This window comes from Nothobranchius furzeri, chromosome 13 (assembly GCF_043380555.1).
Source record: "Nothobranchius furzeri strain GRZ-AD chromosome 13, NfurGRZ-RIMD1, whole genome shotgun sequence".
Classification (NCBI taxonomy): domain Eukaryota; kingdom Metazoa; phylum Chordata; class Actinopteri; order Cyprinodontiformes; family Nothobranchiidae; genus Nothobranchius; species Nothobranchius furzeri.
In genome coordinates, this window is record NC_091753.1 from 59,785,956 (window position 1) to 59,806,765 (window position 20,810).

The window sequence follows — 20,810 nt, forward strand, 5'->3', positions numbered from 1 at the left end:
CTTTTTTTTTGCTGATAATCTGCCATAATGGTGCTGCACACGTGTGTAATCATTAGTGAGGCAGTTTAGTGCAACTTTATTTAAATTTAATATTTCAGTATGCCCCCTATGGCCCCTACAAAACACGCCTGCTTGTTTAAAGACAAGACGAACCCACATGTGTGTTGCATCACCAGATGGAAATGGTGGTTCAGGTAAAGACAGATTTATATTTTTACAACTTGTGAAGATTTTTGATGTTAAATTTGAACGTTTAGGACATAGTTTGATAGATAGCGCAGTAGTGATTGTTAAATTGTAAAATTAAGCATTATTGGCAGTGGGGGAAGACGTCATGGACGCAAAATATTTTTATATAATTTTAAATGGGCAACATGAAAGCTTTTGGGCCAAAATAAGTTCTACCACCTGGCTGCTCCTACTTTAACACTCCAAGAGCGCAGCGCCGTGGCGGCGGTCTGCTGACTTTATTTAAATCTGATCTTATCTGCAACCACACTGTCCCTTCATCAACTCCATTAACTTTTGAGCTAAGTGCGTTTGAACTGGGTCGTTCCCCTCCCTTGTTGTGTGCACTTATTTACCGTCCTCCAAAATATAACAAGGACTTTTTAGATGAATTTGCAGCGTTTCTGGCTGAAGTCTCCTGTAAATATGACCGCCTCCTCCTGATGGGGGATTTAAATATTCACGTCTGCTGTCCTGACAAACCTATGGTGAAGGACTTTTTAGATCTTGTTGACTCTTTTAGCCTGTCCTAACTAGTGAGTGGGCCCACGCGTGGGCGTGCTCACACACTGGACCTGGTTCTGTCTCATGGGCTGAGAATTATTGACTTGGACATTCTCCCTGCTACTTTCCCTGATCACTCACCGGTTTTGTTAAATTTGGATTTGGCTTCTGTTTCTCGTATTAGCTGTGTCTACACTCGTTCCTCTCGTGTTATCGCTCCCTCTACTGCTGCCGTTTTTGCATTGAAATTAGCCCCCTGTGAATTTACTGGTGTTGTTGGTTCTCTACATCTTCTTAATTCGTCCTGTGGCTGCTATGGATACTGTAGGTTCATAAAAATCCAGATGGACTAAATCCAAGCCTGAGCCATGGCTGAACGAGCGTACTCGTTCTGTCAGGTAAAATTGCAGAAGACTGGAGCGTAAATGGAGTAAAGACATGCTTACTGTTTCCTTTGAAGCCATGAGAGATGCGTGGTCGCAGTATCAAAGAGCTGTCAGAGGCGCAAGAAATCGTTTTTTTTTTTTTTGCTGGGATTGTTTCTGCTAATTCTAACCATCAAGGTGAAACCATGAATACCATGCTTTCTCCTGCTAGAACGCTATTTTCCTCTGTGTCTACTGGCCTGTGTAACCAAATCCTTCAGTTTTTCTTAGATAAGGTTGGCAAAATCAGAGCTCATATTCCTCCTCCTTCCCATGTTCCTGTTCCTGACATTCCCACTCATGGGCTATTCAACGGTTTTCAACCCATCTCTCTGTCCTGTCTGGAAAATACTACCGCTACTATGAAACCCTCGGGCTCTCCAGATGATGTGGTTCCAACTCGTCTCCTGAAAGATGTGCATTCGTTGATTGGCCAAAATGTGCTGGACATTATTAATGGTAGCTTGACCTTGGCTGAAGTTCCTCGTGCCTTTAAACATGCTGTTGTGCAGCCAATCTTGAAAAAAACTGGTCTTGATTCCACTAATTTCTTTAATCTCTGACCAATTTCCAAGTTACCATTTTTATCTAAGTGTGGCAAGGTGGAGAAACGAGGGCCCGGGCGGGATTCGATCCCCAGACTCCCGGGTGAGAGTCACATGCGCTTACCAGTCAGCCAAAGGGACATCCCCTTGGCCAAGTAGCCAGGGCGCATGATCAATCGGGACACTATATTCTGCCCTTTGGAGCCATTTTCAGACAGCATGCTGTTTCATACCATCTATACGCAGACGACTGTCAAATCTATTTTTCACTTAAACCCACTGACTCCACTAAACCTCTGTTTGATTGTCTTCACGATGTCAAGCAATGGCTGACTGATAACGTCCTCCATCTGTATGATACCTTTCTCAGTGGCCTAGTGGAAGAGTGTCCGCCCTGAGACTGGGAGATCAGGGGTTCGATTCCTGGTCGGATCATACCAAAGACTGAAAAAATGGGACCCAATGCCTCCCTGCTTGACACTCAGCATTACGGGGGTTAGATTGGGGGGTTAAACCACCAAATAGTTCCCGAGCGCGGGTGTGTCTGCAGCTCACCGCTCCCCCAGGGGATGGGTCAAATGCGAAGAACAAATTTCGCTCACACCAGTGTGTGTGACAACTAATGGGACTTGACTTTAACTATGACTAAAACAGATGTAATCGTTTTTGGTCTTGACAATGTTAGAGCAACCCAGCGACCTAACCTCCACTATCTGTCTCCTAATGTTACTTCTGCTATTTCCAACCTTGGAATAAAAATAGACCTGGATCTGAAGATGGATGCTCAGGTCAATAGCACAGTCAGGTCCTGCTTTTACTACCTCAGGTGAATTTCTGAATTAAAGCCCATCCTGATTGTCCATCTTCTGCAATCTGTGAGTCATGCTTTCATCACTTCTTGGCTTGAATATTGCAACTCCTGCTTGTACGGCATCAGTAAAGCTGCTCTGTCTAGACTCCAGCTTGTCCAGAATTCAGCAGCAAGGTTCCTGACTGGAGCTGACAGAAGACAGCACATTACACCCACTCGTAAATCACTCCACTGGTTGCCCGTTCGGTTCAGAATCAATTTCAAAATTCTGCTTCTCGCATTTAAATCTTTGAACAGTCAGGTACCTCCTTATCTGTGTGAACTCCTCCATTACTACCACCCTCCTTGTGCTCCTTGGTCTGAAGATCAGCTCCTCCTAACTGTCCCTAAGGCACGTTTGAAGAGCCGCGGGGAAAGGACTTTTTCTGTCTGTGCCCCAAAATTGTGGAACTCATTACCTCTTCAGGTTAGGCAAGTAAGTAAGTAACTTTATTTGTATAGCACCTCTCACAGACAAAAAAGGTCACAAAGTGCTTCACAAGTTAAAAAGGCAACAACATATAAATACAGTAAAATACAGCCACAATATACATAGTGTCAAATACAACCAATCCGAATGAGACTAAGTTTAAAATGCCTGGAGAAACAAATGGGTTTTAAGATTGCTCTTAAAAACATCAACTGAGTCGATTGAGCGTAATGACAGAGGTAGCTCATTCCAGAGCCTAGGAGCGACGGCCTGGAATGAGCGATCTCCTTGTGTCCTGAACTGAGTACGTGGGACCATTAAAAGGTTTTGATCCAGTGATCTCAGCCTGCGAGAAGGCGTGTAAGGGCAGAGCATGTCTTGAACATACAATGGAGCCAGACCATGCAGCGCTCTGAAAGTCAGCACAAGAATTTTAAAATTGATGCGAGATGAGATTGGAAGCCAATGAAGAGCTTTTAAAATGGGGGTAATGTGGGCCCTTCTGTTGTCACGGGTCAGAATTCTAGCTGCACAATTCTGGACTTGTTGTAAGCGGGACAACTCTTTTTTGTTTAGACAAGAAAATAAACTATTACAGTAGTCTAAACGGGATGATGTAAACGCATGAATAATCAACTCAAGATCAACTTTAGACACCATTGTTCTGAGTTTAGAAATTTGTCTCAAGTGGTAAAAACAGTTTCTAGTTAACTGCTTTGAGTGATGTTCAAGAGACATTCCCTTGTCAAAGAAAACTCCAAGGTTTCTAAGGGTAGGTTTTACAGACAAACTCAGATCACCTAACTGCTGGTGAATCCCTGGAACAGCATTATCGGGGGCAATCACCAGTACTTCAGTTTTGTCTGAGTTCAGCCGTAAGGCATTTGCACCGAGCCACTGTTTGATTCGCTCAAAACAAGATAATAGAGAATGCAATTTTTTAACCTCAGAAGGCTTGAAAGAACAATACAGCTGAAGATCATCAGCAAAGAGATGATAGGAAACATCATCGGCAAACTCCTGGATTAGGTTTCCTAAAGGAAGGATGTACAACAAGAACAAAACTGGGCCCAAAACTGAGCCCTGGGGTACTCCACACCGTAGATCAGTTGGGTCAGACAGGATCTGGTTGACTGAGACACTTAGGCTTCTCCTGGATAAATAGGATGTAAACCACGCCAGGACAGAACCTGACAACCCAACCAACTCGCGGAGCCTACTCAGCAAGATCTCATGGTTAACCGTGTCGAATGCGGACGAAAGGTCTAGCAAAACTAGGACCGTGCAAGCACCCTCTATTGCCGTTTTTAAATCACTCCTGAAAACCCACGACTTCTCCCTGGCCTTCAACTCCCAAACCATAAAGCATTAACTCATCCTTAGTTTTTCCACCTTGTTCGATTTTAAATTAATGTTTTTATATTCTGGTTTTACTTGTTCTATTGGTTTTAGTTTGTTTTTCTTTTAACTCTTATCTTTTCTACTTCATATGATATACACGACTATTTTAGCTTGTGCTTTTATTTATAGTTTTTATGTGCAGCGCTTTGGTCGGTTGTAAGGCCGTGTTAAAAGCACTCTACAAATAAAGTGGTATGGTAAAATAAACGTAAAAATAGGCTATTTATTTGACCATTTATGACTACTCATCTAATAAGCAGCAAACTGTCAAGACGGCAATGTGGTATCCACGGCCAACAATTGTCGCGCTCGGACGTCTAAAATTTGTTAAAACATATGTAACAGAAAATTCCCTTAAAATCCATTCAGATATATTTTTACATGTCAACATTTACATGTATTATAGTTATTTTGACAAGTGGTTGCGTGTATAGCATCCAGTAAATAGTGGTCTGACGGTGACGTGGTGTCCACGATCAAAAATGGTCTTGGAAGGACGGCTTAAATTGGTCAAAATAAATTGTAACAGAACTTTTCCCTAAAATTAATTCAGATATATTTGTACATGTCTACAGTTACATGTAAAATTGTTTTTTTGACAATTACATGTGTAGTTCAACAGAAAGCAGCAAATATTGGTCGGACGACAACGTCATGTCCATTGCCAAAAGCTGTCGCCATTGAACGGCTTAAATTGGTAAAAAATATGTCACTGAACATTTCCTAAGAATCCATTCAGATACATCTATGTCTACAGTTATCTGGGGTTACGTTATCTTGACTACGTGTCACATGTAGTTCAACATAGAGTATAACTCGACTGGGTGACATGAGCGTAATATGTCAAAGAGATAGCTCAGCTGGTAAGGCGTCTGCCTGATACGCCGAGGATCCAAGTTTGAATCTAGATAGGAACATACGATATTCCGTCTCAGATTGAGCTTGCGATTAGTTATTTTTTTCACTAATTATATTTTTTACAATGGTGATATGTATATTTTACATTAATACAGTAATAAGAAGCCTAAATTTTTATAAACGTCCAAATGAGACGCGCTGAAAGACGTTGATGCATTGGCCAGAAAAGACGGTTCAACTTTCATATTGGAACTATTTTTCAACCATGACGGAACGTGTCGGTTTACGTTGTTTCATCGCTCATTAAACGTTCGAATGTTTGCTAGGACAGTAAGATTGTTTCTAATTGCAGCTGCCTCTGCCTCGTAGACCCATTCATAATTTTTTTCTGTTTTGTCATTTAGACACAAAAAGATTAGAATATAGGGTCCTGTGTTTTAACTTAACAAGGGAAGAATGCAAAAGCTTAAATCGACCATGATTTGGTAGACACATGCATCAGATTTGAAGTGAAATAGGTTAGGAATATAATTTTGGCTTGTATGTGTAAGAACTGAAGTTACACACACACACACAAATTCAGATACACACTTTTTTCTCCCCTTAAAAGTCCGTGTCGTAAGCCTGTGCAGCGGCCATACATGATCTTGAATCCTGAAACTTCTAGAATTGGTGCGTTTAAAGAAGGAAACAGAAGCGTTCTGCTGATTCATGATTCCAGTTGAAGTTGTCTCCATGTTCCTTCTCAGGACAGCCCCCAGATCATTTTAGTGAAAGAGGAGGGGCTTGATGTCGCAACCAATCAGACAGCGGTTGCATCTGGCAATGACCCCGCCCCTAATGATGATGATGATGATCCTGACTACCAGGTAAGTTTTCGTTATTATCCTCTTGTTAAATTATTTTAATATTTAGGCCTGGCTCATGCTTCTGCGTCAGCTCCACGAGGGAGAGACGCACGGATTGGTGGAAGCGTTTAGCCTTCTTCGTCTCCTGGGTAGTGTTGTGAAGCAATTCCCTGCCAGGACAGCAGAGGGCGTAGCGCTGTTCTGTGGTATCCTGTCTAGAGCCCTGCACTGAAGCCTTAGGCCCTCGGGCCGGGCTTCGGGCCAACGACTGTGTAATTACCACGGGCCGGGCGCCTTTATTTTTAATCGAATTCATTTAAAAAATTGAAACACAAACGCAGCAGTAGAGCCCTGCGCCGGACAGTTTTCTTCATCCCGCTCCTGCCCGCTCCCGCTGAATTTCTGACCATTACTGCCTGCAACTGCAACGTGTGTGTTACACTCCCGCCCGCACCCGCTGTGTGCATGTCTACTCCCGCCCGCAACAGCAAAACTCGGAGAAATTATTACCTCACGATAAAAGAGATGTATTGAGTTTGCGTCCTCTCTGGTCCTGGAGAAAACATGTCACAACCCGCGGCTCTTCCATCCACCTGATGCGGCTCTCTGTGCTTGTAAAATAATGAATGGATATTTAAATAAAATGCTTTATATTTGACTGCATAAATTTTACATCTGTATGCCAATTCTAAATGTAAAGATTGTCTGCGTAAACCTGAACAGGTCCAACCCGGTCTACTGGGAGACCGGGTTGACGGGTCACGCTTGTGCGTAATCATAGGCGCATTCTGAGCTGACGATGTGAGATTCTGGGATTCTCCTCAGACGGCTCCTCGATGTGTCGCCACACTGGAGACAGGAACAAGCGCTATTCAGCCAAAGTTTCATCATCAGGGAACATTTTCTAAGTGACAAGTCTCTCTGAGAGACCGGGTTTGGAAACCTCTCGCTTCAGTGGGAGGAAGCTTCCCGCATGCGCTCTGGTTCTGCGACGCGTGCCAAGCCAATCTCCACATCTTCAGCTCGTTGTGCACATATGCGCTGACAGCGAGCTGCGCTGAGCAGCTCAGATGTTCAGATGGGAATCTTTTAGCTACATCTGCGATGTGCGTAACGAATAAAATGTCAGTTCGTCTGCATGCGTCGGGGTAATTCTTTCTATTCTTTCTCCGTCAAAATAAACGGTCAAATACGGAAACTGTCCGGTCAACACAAGCCCTGCTTTAACTGTTCTGTTTTCTTGTGAAAATTGTTGGACAGAGATCAAATTAAACTTGATCAACACCAGAGCCAGTGCGCTGTTATCTCCGTGATGGTAAACAAGGGAAAAACAAATTTATCAGATCCTGCACGTCTTTTAACACATTGGTCAGGATTGACGCACTTTGTTTTCATTTAGTTGGTTAAAAAAAAAGTCGGGCTCGGGTCAGGCTGGGGCTCCACCCCCTCGGGCCGGGCCGGACAAGGGCTCAGATTTTAGGCCCGTGCAGGGCTCTACTCCTGTCATGGATCCAAGATATTGTGTTTATGTCCCATTCATAATTTTTTCCTGTTTTGTCATTTAGACACAAAAAGATTAGAAAATAGGGTCCTGTGTTTTAACTTAAGGGAAGAATGCAAAGGCTTAAATTGACCATGATTTGGTAGACACATATGCATCAGATTTGAAGTGAAATAGGTTAGGAATATAATTTTGGCTCTAATAATCTTGTATTTATTTTTAAAAGTATGAGTTTTAACGATGTTTTGTTCTCTTATAGACCAGCACCACAACATTTAAAGAGGGCACATCGCCCAAATTAATACAACAATCAGCGGACGTCTTTCAGTGCCCACTGTGCCACAAGGTGGGGCCATACCATGCCCTGATACCCCATTTACAAGGACACCAGAAATCTGCAGTTAAATATGGAGGTAAGTCCAACCACTGGTATTGATAAGGTTTTGTTAATACCAATGCCATTATCAATTCCCCTTATTGATCTGATTCTTTGTCAGTTGTGTTATAAATATATGGTCGGTGTTCTGTGCCGGGAAACTTAACCTTTCTTTTGTTGTCACTGTTAATCTTCAGGCTTCCTATGTACAGTTTGGAGGCTGCACTGCTCCACACTAGAGGTCTGCCTTTGTTGGTCATCATCATATGATACTTGTTGTTTTTTCAACTGAAATTGTTCTCAGTTTCCCGTCCCTAATTGTAATCATAATTAGAGATTATCACGAAGCATGATAATACTTTTGACTGGTATATGTCACTGAGCTCGTCAGTTACACTCCTCACTGCCGAGGCGTCTGATGAACAAGAGACAGAACTCGACTGTTGGACAGTGCAGCCATTAGACTGTCTAGCAAGATGAACGATCAACACTGAGAAGAAAACAGCTTTAAGTTCTTAGAACTACTTTTCTATAAATATTATAGAAAAGATTTTTACACAGTGTTTTCTTGAATTACACATTCATTATCTTCCATATTTACTTTCTGTCATGCTTTCAGAGTTTAACGTCTACAAATGCCACCTGCATTGTGTCCCAAGCAGCCATTATCATTGCAGCTTCTGTCAAAAAGTTATTATTAGAAAGGAACGGTTCTTGAATCACTTCAAGTCCTGCCTAACGGCAGGTACGACTGCAGTGACCGCAGCTCCACCACTAGTGCCGGCATTGAAGCGTCCACGGACGGCGTCGGCAGTGCCGGCGGGTCCTCCACCAACGGAGTCGGCACGTCCATCACTGGCAACAGCAGTGACAAAAAAGAGGGTTCCAGCAGTACCAGTGACAGCCCCCCAGATATTACTGTCAAAGTGCATAAAAACAACATGTTGTTTTTGCCACTTGGAGTTGCTGAAGAAAAACCTCAACGCTCACATTCAAAGACGACACTCCTCAGTAACACAAGACAACCAGGTGGCACAGTCGAGTGACGTTTTTTATGTATGCGCTTCTGCCGGAGGTACATTCTGAACATTTTTATGTATCATATGAAAATATTTTGTAGTATTACTGTTGTCAGTATATAACTCATGATTAATATCTTGTTACCTGCAACATGACAGACTAATGTCTAAATGAAAGATGTCCTTTTGTTCACCTCGTTATTCAGGCATCCATGCTCTTTCAGCTGTCCATGAACGCTGACGGACAAAGCCACAGATGTACGGCTGCAGTACGACTGGAGGTATTCTACAAACACAAGAACAGTGCTAATGCCTATATGTATTGTTTTCACCTTGTTTATGACAGCCTCAAGGTGTGAATGTCATTTTTACTAATTGCTATTTATCTTTGTCTCATTAGTGAGAGGCAGCTGATGTCAAACCATGAGCAAGGAGGCAAAACAAAAACTGCTCATGCACGTAGAGGAACTCAGAAAAGCTCTGGACTCATCAGAATTTTTGAAGAGGCTGTAGCTTTATGTTGTTTTTATTTACAAGGTATTTGTAAGGCCAATAAAAGTTGCTGCTGGTTGTTTCATGTGTCTGAACTTTTTTCTAAAGCAAAACTTTTCTACTTTAGTGTTTACAGCATATTTTTTAAAGATCAGTGTATGGTCAATATCAGTTTACTAGTCTTGTGAATCGTATACTTAATTCAAAATATTTTAATAATCTCAAAATCAATACATTTTGTGTCACAGGGCCAGCAATTATTCCTGTTAACTGAATATATGAAATACGTGTATACACATATAAATGTGCCTAAAAAGTACACATCAGCAGCTTTTCGTTGTAAAGAAGCAATAAAAAAATCATAAATAGTAACTACTCACTCGTATTGACTTAGACCCACTGTTAGTGCCTGTAATAAATAGTTGACAGTTAAATGTTGCTATAGGAGGCGTGCGCCCAAAAATGGGGGCTAGTGGGCTTAAGGGGTTAATTAAAATGATTACCACTAATTACTTTTTCAGATATTTTATTTTATTGCATTTAAAATAAACATGTGCACTTACATTACTCACCTGCTAACTTAAATAAGCAGATGTTTGTTGTGCCTATCGACCGGAAAAGGGTGGCTTGCCAACTCCGGGTCGGGGGAGAGGTCCTACCTCAAGTGGAGGAGATTAAGTATCTCGGGGTCTTGCTCACGAGTGAGGGTAGGAGGGATCAGGAGATCGACAGGCGGATTGGTTCGGCGTCTGCAGTGATGCGGACGCTGAGCCGATCTGTCGTGGTGAAGAGAGAGCTGAGCCAGAAAGCCAGGCTCTCGATTTACCGGTCGATCTACGTCCCAATCCTCACCTATGGTCATGAGCTTTGGGTAATGACCGAAAGAACGAGATCGCGGATACAAGCGGCCGAAATGAGTTTCCTCCGTAGGGTGGCTGGGCTCAGCCTTAGAGATAGGGTGAGGAGCTCGGACATTCGGGAGGGACTCGGAGTAGAACCGCTGCTCCTCTGGATCGAAATGAGCCAGTTGAGGTGGTTTGGGCATCTGGTCAGGATGCCTCCTGGACGCCTCCCCGGGGAGGTGTTTCGGGCATGTCCTGCCGGCAGGAGGCCCCCGGGTCGACCCAGGACACGTTGGAGAGGTTACATCTCCAATCTGGTCCGGGAACGCCTTGGGGTCCTGCCGGAGGAGCTGGTGGACAAGGCCGGGGAGAGGACGGTCTGGAGCTCCCTAGTTGGGATGCTGCCCCCGCAACCCGGACCCGGATAAGAGGAGGAAGACGACGACGACGATGTTGTGCCTATTGGTGGGCAAATGATTATTTGTTGGTGGTGTCAGTGTTTTATAATCCCTGTGGGGATGGCCATAAAGTGTGTATGCAAGGAACAAAAATTATCCATACATTCATATTTAAATCTGGAGTCCTGTAGTCTGTTTAATTACATCGTTACTATTTCTGTATAAACTTATTCTTTCAATTGTATTGTTCGCATTGAAAGGTTTTAATGATATGAATCAACCCCCAATCTCCTCTGCTGGAGCCTGTGGGGGGCTGCTGCGGACCGGTGTCGGTACAGGATCGGCTCGGGTGCAACATCGACTCGGGGTCCTTCGACTGCCGATGAAGTTGCATGACTGCAAATCGACTCGGCTTTCACACACAGGTTTTGGAAAGACATCAGCAGTTTTGTTAATTCTTGTTTGTTAACACCTAAATGTTTTCTTTATAATTGTAATTTGTTAATAAAACACCATATTATTTTTGTTTTGTAAAGAATGTGAAACTGCATAAAACCAACATCGGACTGACAAACAACAGAACAGTTCTTATATGTGAAGCCACGTCTGTTTGTATTAATGTGGAGTTCGTCTGTATATTTCCTTAGTTATCTAAATACATTCTTTGACTCTAAATGTTGCTTGGTGTCTTTCAATAAAGTTCTTATATTTTATTTTGCCCCATTTCATCAACATCAAGAGCTTATGAGGGTCACCGTTTATCATTTGCTTATATTTTACATTTCCTTTAGAAATTCAAACATATTTTCTCCAAAAAGTGTTGATTTTTGGACTACAGGACTACAACCGCAAGTTTGTTCTGACCAATCAAAATCATTACGTGAGAACGTCACTTCCGTAAGCTTCATGTTCAGCCAATCAACTACTTTGATGTCATCGGCAGTCGAAGGACCATGAGCCGATCCTGCACCCGAGCAGATCTTGTACTGACACCGGATCCGACCCATATCGCTGCCATTATTGATACATTTCCCTTTTCTGACCGCCAGGGGGGCTCAACAGGCACATGGGGGCGTGTTTGGCATATGGGCCTCCCTCACTGAAGAACCATTTAGACCTTTATTTTGAAGGTACACTGGGTTGCTTCATTTCCGGGATAAACAAACCGCCCTCTTCTGATTGTGCCTGTACTTTAGAATTTTAATGTTAAAATGTTGGACAGTTTGGTGTTTAATTCCGAAGTGAAGTCCATTTTGGAGACAATGATAGGAACTGCTGTCGACGTTTTGGGGAGTTTGAAGGAAGACGTCTCTGAAAGGAAGCTAGCGAAAACGCGCGGGGTGAGTTGGCCGCTCAAGTTGAGATGTTCAGCCATCTTGTCTCGTTTTAGTTTCGGTACCGAACCATTGAGCGAGTCAGAAACAGTGCTGGAAGGAGACTGGGCCGACGGAAACGAAACCACGAGCAGTAACAGTGCGTCACAGCAAACATGGCGACCCACTGTTTGTTGAAAATATTAGGTTGTAAATGGTGCCGCTGGTCATAAATCTGCATTCTTTTCGCGATTGAATTCGTTTGAATTCGTTTTTATCAGAGTAACTAACAGCTCATGTTTAACGTTATCAGATTTATTTAAACTTAGTCTGATATGAAATGATTATAAATCCATCTTTGCTGGTTTCCGTTTATGACCCAAAATGTTCCGCTTCCTGAGCATCTTATAAACTAAAGCACCTGGACGAGTCTAGTCTAGCTTCACTGGTTTTAGAGTTGGACCAGTTCTAATTAGTTTTATATTATGCAGAAATCATTTTTTTTTAAGATTCACAAATCAGGAAAACTTTTTTCATCATAAACTAGGTTTTAAGGAATCTGATAATGATGTAGAACAATGCAGTCCAGGTTTGAAGTGTCTATGTTCTGTAGTTCTAGAGCTAGACCAGTTCCAGTGTGGTCCAGATGTACAAGTGCAAATCAAATAAAAGTTTCACAAACTAGGCTTTACGTAATCTGATATCAGTCTATAATAATCTTGACCAGGTTTGAAGAGTTGAGGTGTTTTAGTTGTGCAACAGGAGCAGATTAAAGGTGCTCATGGAGTGGAAAGTCTGGCCAAAGTTTTAAAATCAGGAAACATTTCTCCAAATATGTGCACAAAAGCGAGCTCAAGCCCCGCCCATCTACTTCCGGACCATGGGTCTCTGGAAGAACGGAAAAATGAATGCAAGTCAAGACTACAAATGCGCTAGACCAAATATATAACGCTCCATTGACACTTAGTCGTGGGGCGGGTTCTACCGTTGTCTTTCAAACGATCTCCGTATGCTACTGGACAATGAACAACGGGACATACTAACCACAACGGATGTCTGTAAACGAGGCAGTCTGCTGTTGAAGAAGGCGAAAATACTTCCCTTTTTTCTAAAGAACTTAAACACATCTATCTGCTCCTGATTCTGATAAGGCCCAAGTCCAAATAGTCCAATATTGATGTAAAAGCTGTTTCAAACAAGCTGTCGCCATCTTGTTCCACTCTTTTGAGTCATCCCGCCCACCAGACGAATTGTTTGGTCCACAAAGCAGATAAAGCATTGTGATTGGTCCACAAAGCGGATGGAACGCAGTGATTGGCCCACCATTGTGGACCGATCACTGCGCTCAATAGGATTGAAACCCCTATAGAGAGCTGTGATTGGCCAGCCAGAATGCTGCTAGGGGATGCAGAGGTTCCAGTGGAGTGTTCCTAGACCGAACTTTGCAAAGCAAGAATTGGTCTGGTTCACTAGACTACAAATGCACTTCACAAAAGTGACGTCATCGTACCAGACACGGAGAAAAACAGAAAAATGGCTGTAAGTCCAACGGACTTCAAATTCTTCCTTCAGGAGGAATGAGCCACCATAAATCTGGCCATGTGGTGAGTAGCAGCTACGCTAGGGGGGAGGAGATTATGTGGTGACGTCATATATGCAACATGTGATTTCTGGTGTGTAGTCATGCTAACTACGAACTTTTACAAGCTGATAAATGTCAAAGTACATGACTGGCGTGGTTGAAACACCCATCAGTAGTGTGTGTGATCCAGGGCATAAGGCAAAGCGGGTTAGAAAGTAGCTCTTTTAGCCCCGTTGACCTGCATTCAATATTCCGTTCTTCCGGGGAATCATGAGCCGACCGGAAAGGGAGGAGTCTGTGGCTCCCTGTGGCCCTTTCCTAACCAGGAACCAGAAATGGGAACCAACTTCAGCTTTGTACAAATTCTTTACAGGTATCTAATGTTTGAGGAACGTCTCGGATCTGTAGTGCTATTCAGCAAAAGGAACAGTATTCCTCCCGTTTCCAGTCCAGTTCCTAAACATTCTGAGTGTTATTATTATTAATTATTATCCAATAAAAGCTTCTAGCCAGTGTTATGCTGACACATAAAAGTAATGAAATTTGCTCAGATTTCTTAAACTTAATAAACGCTTATTTACATTTTCTTTATACTAACATCAGATGTAATGGTTGTATTAACATGTTTGTCCCCGCCCTGTTTTAATCCTCACAGCCAGACTTTAACAGTGTAGTGGGAATGTTGGTACGAGAGGTGACCAGAAAGATCAGCGACATCTTCTCCCAGCTGTCTTTGCTGCTCCTCTCTGAGAACTCGGCTCTGAAGGCCCGAGTAGGACAGCTGGATGCCGAGCTGAAGACTGTGGCTGAAAGCTTGGAGAATGCTCAAATGTGGAGAGAAAACGTCCTGAAGGGCTGCCCGGTGCTGTTTGAGGAGAGCGGGATTATCTTCACCCTGAAGCCTTTTGGGAAGCTGACGATAAAAACGGGTCACGTCTCTGAGGGAGGCGCTGAGTCTTCACCAGCTGCTCCTCAGGAAGAAGGTGCGTTAATATCGAAGAGAAAATCCACCCACTAAGAGTAAATCTAAATTATTAACGGTCATAAAGTGGGATGTGCCAGTCTTGAGTTTGAGAATCGCAGAGTAGGAAGACGGTCGTGGATCTTTACTGATCTCTGATCTGTAACTCCTGACAAATGAAGAACTTACGGTGTTTATGAAGAACGTTCTGAGTGACGATCACAACTAACTGCTGGAAGTCAGGAGATTATAGGTATTTATTCATGTGGAGGATTTTGTTTTGAATTAGGCGGATTTCCTAAAAGTTACTGAGATGGCGCTCACAAGATTTTTCATGTCTTGAGCCCACCTCCAGCTCACAACGACAGGACTACATTGAATGAACATAGCCCAGCGTGCCGCATTGCAGCCTGGCTGACGTAAAGCAGACTATCTAAAAAATCAGAAGGCTGGAGCCCTCAGGTGAGCCGAGGTTTATTCGACACACGCCTAATAAACTTCGGCTCACCTGAGTGCTCCAGCCTTCTGACTTTATTCTCAGTGTCCATCGGCTGTGAAGCACTAATTTGTGATTGGATGATGTGCAGAGGGCTCCATTCTTTAAACCAGCGGTGTCAAACTCGTTTTAGCTCAGGGGCCACATTGAGGGAAATCTAGTCCCAAGTGGGCCGGACCGGTAAATTAAAACCAACTTCAGATTGTTTTCTTTGTTTTAATACAATCAATATAAAACAAGGCTGGAGCCTGAGGACAGTGTAGTACAAGTACAACACCTGAAGTGTACTTGAAAATTTGAAAAAAAAAAATCAATTAATAAAAAAAACATTCCTTAGTGATTCAGAGCTTACAGATCACATGGCAAGATCAGTTTCATGCAGCACTTAAAGAGCAAGTCAACCCCTGCCAGATTCTTACTCAACTCCCTCTTCATGTTTGAAAAATGCCATGAATGCTGTTGCCTTGCAGACCGAGAGGGCGGAGCCGCAAACCAATACACACACACACACAGGCTCACAACGACATTGTGACATCATAAGGACCAGTTTACATCATAGCATACCTCTTAGCCAATAGCAGTGGCAGATATAAATTCAAATGCAGTGCAGAGTTTTTACCTGACAACGGCACAACACTGCCAGTTTTAGGCAGAATATTTAAATTTTAACTAAGAGGCACTGAAGTACCAAATTATTGACGACACGTGTCTGCGGCACGATTAGACACACATTTATGTAGTTTATCAGCAAAAAAAAAGTTGATTTGGGGGCGACTTGCTCTTTAAAGTATATTTGACGCATTTTACTTTACATCTTTTAGCTTTCACCAGCACATCAACATCAGAAGTCACATCCTGAGTGGCGGCCATCTTCAGGATGTGATTCAAGTTCTTGTGTGAGCCTTGAGCGCAGCTTTGTTTTATTTATACTCATTACAGAGAAAACTTGCTCACAAAGATAAGTTTATTTTCACTCTACATTGTAAAGTATGAAAATAAAGTTTACACAACCATCTCGCGGGCCGGATGTTTGACAAGCCTATAGGGTGTGACCGAATCCACGGGAAGGGTGCTTATGAGTACGGATCCTCGCCGGTCTAGCAAGGCCGGGTCCTTGAAGACCGCTAAAACCGGAAGTCAGCGGCTCTGAATTCGGACAGTCTAGCCTTCACCTCTACGGTGGCCCGTAGGTCCCGTCACAGCCGCGGCGGCAGCTACACGCAAAGGAAAAATGCTAAAGCTAGCGAAACTGGAGCAGGAATATTAAGGAGCTAGAGCAGCTTCACGTCCATCAGCAGCGTTTGTTCACAACCGTTTTCAGGTAAAGTAACTTTGTTTATTCTAGAAGCTTTCAGGACTTACATGTGAACTTTAGATGGTTTCATGTATGTTTTAAGCTACAGAATGAACTTGTTAAACGTACACAACACATTACTACAGAGTATTATCATGTAGGTAATTCATATAAACCAAATGCATTATAAATGTTGAATGCAGCAGGATGTTTTCTGATGTAAATTGGACCTTAGAACTTATTTAGCATCAAATGAGGATAAAACGTTTTAAAAATCAGGCTTTTTAATAAAATAGCATTGAAGTGTTTTCAGTGTGCATTTGTTTATTCAACTTAAGCCTAATAATGATTAGATCTGTCTTAAAAATGTAAATTCTCTGTAGTTTTCCCTGCTGCTTTTCTTTAAACTGAACAGAACCAGTGTACTGCAGGTTATAGGTTTGTTTTACATTTTTCTATAAAAAACTCTTTTTTAATCTATTACGGGTCAGCATGCACTGTGCTGCACATCTGCCTCTGTGCTGGTGAAGCTGTGGGTCTGGAGGATGAGCGTGAGGAAGATGTGTGTGGAGGAGGTCAGTGGTGCTCTGTCCTGCAGGAGGTACCAGCAGACCACCACTACTGTTAACAGGCAAGTCATTTATGTAGGAACCTCTATTAAAAACAACACTGTGGTTTTATTTGCTGAAGAGTCACATGTTATACCAGTGGATCCATAAATCATCTCCTCTCATATTTCTGAATGCATCTTAGAGACGTAACAGCCGTCGTCTGAGCCAGCCCAGCAGGCCCTGTAGATGGACAATGGAGTGGACAGTGAGAGGAAGCGTCCCAAAGCTCTCTCTGCAGACCGTCCTGTATGATGTTCCTCTGACCAGAAACGTCCAGCCACGGGTCTGCTCCAGCCCTCCATCCACGTCTGGATCCTCCTGCAGCAGATCCAGCTGCACTGTTAAAGACTTCCTGCTCACTCAGTTTAAATAAAGGATCCAGGAAGAGTCACTCAGGTTAATCCTGCTTTAACCGTACAAAACTGGTCCATACTGGTTTTGATCTGTAAATAAGTGTAACCTATTATAAATAATCTTGTCTCCTTACCATCTTCTCATTTTCTGTTCATGTAACATGTTCAAAAACATCTGTAATAATAAAACTGGTGATAAAACCAATGACCAGAAAGAGTTATCAGTTAGTATTTGTTTTAATAAACGTGTTCAAATATCAAACAGCTAAATAACATCAACATGATGACAGTAGAAGGCCTCTCTCCCAGGAGGACCACCAGGTAAAGCCTCTCCTGACCCTGGACACCTGCAGCCCTACAGAGAAAATCAGACCACAGGTGACAAAAAGGCAATAAACACATTTTTACATTTATCCACATGAGAAGATAAAACTTTTATTCTTCACACAAACTTTTTAATTCATTAACACGTGTCAGCTGTGTAAATCCCCGAATGTAAAACTACTTTTCACATAACTTCTGTGGTTGTGTGTAAACAGCTTCACTCTTCACCTCTAAGCTTCATAAAAATACTTCTTTGCTCCGTTGTCCTTAAAACAAATGATAAGAAGCTTAATTTGCTAAAGTAACACACACGATTTTAATTGTTCTTTAAAACGTCAACTGTCTGAATGTAAAACTGCTTTTCACAGCAGAAGAACTACTTTACTCATGTAGACAGCGTCACTTTTCACCTCTAAGCACTCCGTTGTCCCTAAAACAAATGACATGTTTAATTCACCACACACACACACACACACACAGAGGAATAACTGGGACCCGCGATACAAACTCGTTCTGGCTGATTTCTGCCTAAAATGTAATTTAAAGAACAAATATACAAACGAAAAATGTCTATAAACTGAACCGCTTTAAGCTTTTTAGGTTTCTACGGCTAGTTTTTAACAAACTTACGTTTAAAACTTCGTAGCTCTCCCCATTTTCTCTTCCTGTTGAAAATCCACAGCCGGCACGCAAAGCATGCTGGGATAGCCTCGTTCTGTGAGGATACAGCAGACCCGTCCTCGAAATGTGGGCGGAGCGAGGACGGGTTTGAGGACGCGAGAATGAGCATTCTTGGAATTCGGACAGTACTCGCTGCTGCGCTGTGACGTCATCGACCTCAAAATGCACTCTTACAAGCATCCTTCCCGTGGATTCGGACACACCCATAGTCTGTCGGTGCGCCCCAGGGCAGCTGTGGCTACACCGTAGCTCATCACCATCAGCGTGTGAATGGATGAATCATATGCTGTAGTGTAAAGTGCTTTGGAGTCGTCTGACTCTCAAAGGCGCTACAAGCGTGGGTCATTTATCAGTTAGAAAGGCGTTCAACCTTGATGTGATACTAGATCAGGATCTGACTCAGCAGCAGGATGTGGAGCACCTCGGTCTTTACGGTCTGAGTTCTCCTTCAGATGAAGCAACAGAGGAACTTTCATCTCAATCAACTGAACCCAGTGAGATTTTACACATAATTCATTTAATGCACAGAAATTCATCCTCACCTGAAGCTTATAATCTGTCACTGAATGTAAATAAAACTCTGATTTTACTCTGTTGTTCTCTTCATTAGAAGCAGTAGAAGGTTTTGCTGCCACAGACGCCGTGCAGCCGGGAAACAACGAAGGAGAATCTGTGGTCAAGAAGAGTAAAGGGAATGTGTTCGTATGTGAGGTCTGTAGCAAGAACTTCTACCGTCAGTTCCACCTGATGAAGCACATGAACACCCACCAAGAACAAAGGCCGTTCGCCTGTGACCAGTGCCCCAGGAAGTTCAGGAACGCAGAAACGTTCGAGCACCATTTGCTGCGACACGAAGAGAAGAAACACGCCGCCTTCAAGTGCCAGCTCTGTGAGAAGTCGTTCAAAACCAAAATGTGTCTGAAGTCTCACCAGCTCGTGCACACGGACACTCGTGCGTTCAGCTGCTCCACCTGCAGGAAGGCCTTCAAAACGAAGCACAACCTGCAGGCTCATCAGGTGGTGCACCTGGCTGAAAAGCCACACAAATGCATCGAGTGTGGGCGGAGTTTCAGGTACGCCATTGGCCTGCAGTGCCATCAAAGCGTCCACACCGGCGAGCATCCTTACAAATGCACAGTGTGTGGGAAAGCCTTTACAAGCAGGAGATCATTCCGGACACACCAGGCTGTGCACAGAGGGAAGGTCTTCACGTGTGAGACGTGTGGTGCAGGTTTCACCCTGCAGCAAAACCTCAGGAGACACAGCCGCATCCACACAGGTGAAAAACCCTTCAGCTGTCGAGTCTGTGGGAAGAGATTCATGCAGGACAACAAGCTGAAAGCACACATGCTTCTTCACGGAGCAAAGAAAATGTTCATGTGCGATCAATGTGGTAAAACCTTTCTGTACAACTGCCAGCTGAAGAAACATCAGGAAGTGGCTCACAGTGAAGAGAAAGTCTTCAGAAGAAGAGCTCATGAGCGAGGCAGCCGCAGAGTTATCTATCGACGGGACAAGACGACCGTAGACGTCACTCCGTTCAGCTGCAGCATCTGCCACAAAGGCTTTGACACAGCAGGGTCACTGAAGAGACACGAGCTCATTCACAAAGCTGACATGCAATACACCTGCGACAAATGCAACAAGTCTTTTTTCTACAAAGCCACCTATAAATACCACCTGCTGATCCATTCAGGAGAAAAGCCGTTTGCTTGTGACGTGTGCGGAAAAAGATTCCTCATCTTTCAGGCACTCAAGTCCCACAAACTGCAGCACTCTGGAGAGAAACCACACAAGTGTGAGCAGTGTGGTAAGGACTTCAGGACCTACACCAACTACCTACGACACCTCCGGATCCACACCGGGGAGAAGCCCTACGAGTGTGAGGTCTGTGGGGTTCGGTTCCGGCAGCTTGCACACGTCAAGTTCCACATGCAGGTCCACACAGGAGAAAGGCCGTACTCCTGTAGCAGCTGTGGGCTCCGATTCTCAGACTCCAGGCTGCTCAAGAAACATAACTGTAGTGAGAAAATGTTGGGGGAGCCCGATCAAAATGTCCTGAAAACATCTGGTCAGCTGCAAGGTTGAAAACGAGTCCTCTTTTTAGTCTTATGTTGAGATTTGAAATATTTCATGTTTTTTAAGCCAGAACAAAAACACAAGTGGTTATTAAATCCTGTGTAATGTGACGTCACCGTATCAAGTCATTGTTTTGCAAGTGTGGCAAGGTGGATAAACGAGGGCCCGGGCGGGATTCGATCCCCAGACTCCCGGGTGAGAGTCATACGCTCTAACCAGTCAGCCAAAGGGACATCCCCTTGGCCAAGTAGCCAGAGCGCATGATCAATCGGGACACTGTGACAGGACGCTCACACTGTCGCACAAGTCTCAAGTAAAATGCTGTCAAGTGTGAGTCAAGTCTCAAGTCTTGAGACCCTTGCCGTACTCCCCGCTTTAAATCAAACCTTGGGGATGTGC

General features: G+C 43.5%; 1 protein-coding gene across 1 annotated transcript; it reads left to right on the forward strand.

The window, feature by feature from the left end:
- Positions 1–9,219: 9,219 nt before the first annotated feature.
- On the forward strand, positions 9,220–20,521 carry LOC129163768 (zinc finger protein 431). The gene is made up of 4 exons (XM_054742289.2): positions 9,220–9,266; positions 9,386–12,057; positions 14,268–14,595; positions 18,943–20,521. Exons 2-4 carry the CDS (start codon positions 11,929–11,931, stop codon positions 20,418–20,420), a joined length of 1,935 nt encoding a protein of 644 aa, XP_054598264.1. The 5' UTR covers positions 9,220–9,266; positions 9,386–11,928; the 3' UTR covers positions 20,421–20,521.
- The last annotated feature ends 289 nt before the right edge of the window (positions 20,522–20,810 follow it).

Bases quoted from the DNA above. Each gene is read 5' to 3' on its own strand.
- LOC129163768 (XM_054742289.2), top strand. From the start codon at position 11,929: ATGTTGGACAGTTTGGTGTTTAATTCCGAAGTGAAGTCCATTTTGGAG. The intron at 12,058-14,267 runs GTGAGTTGGCCG...TAATCCTCACAG, and splicing joins AGCTAGCGAAAACGCGCGGG to CCAGACTTTAACAGTGTAGT. The intron at 14,596-18,942 runs GTGCGTTAATAT...TCTCTTCATTAG, and splicing joins AGCTGCTCCTCAGGAAGAAG to AAGCAGTAGAAGGTTTTGCT.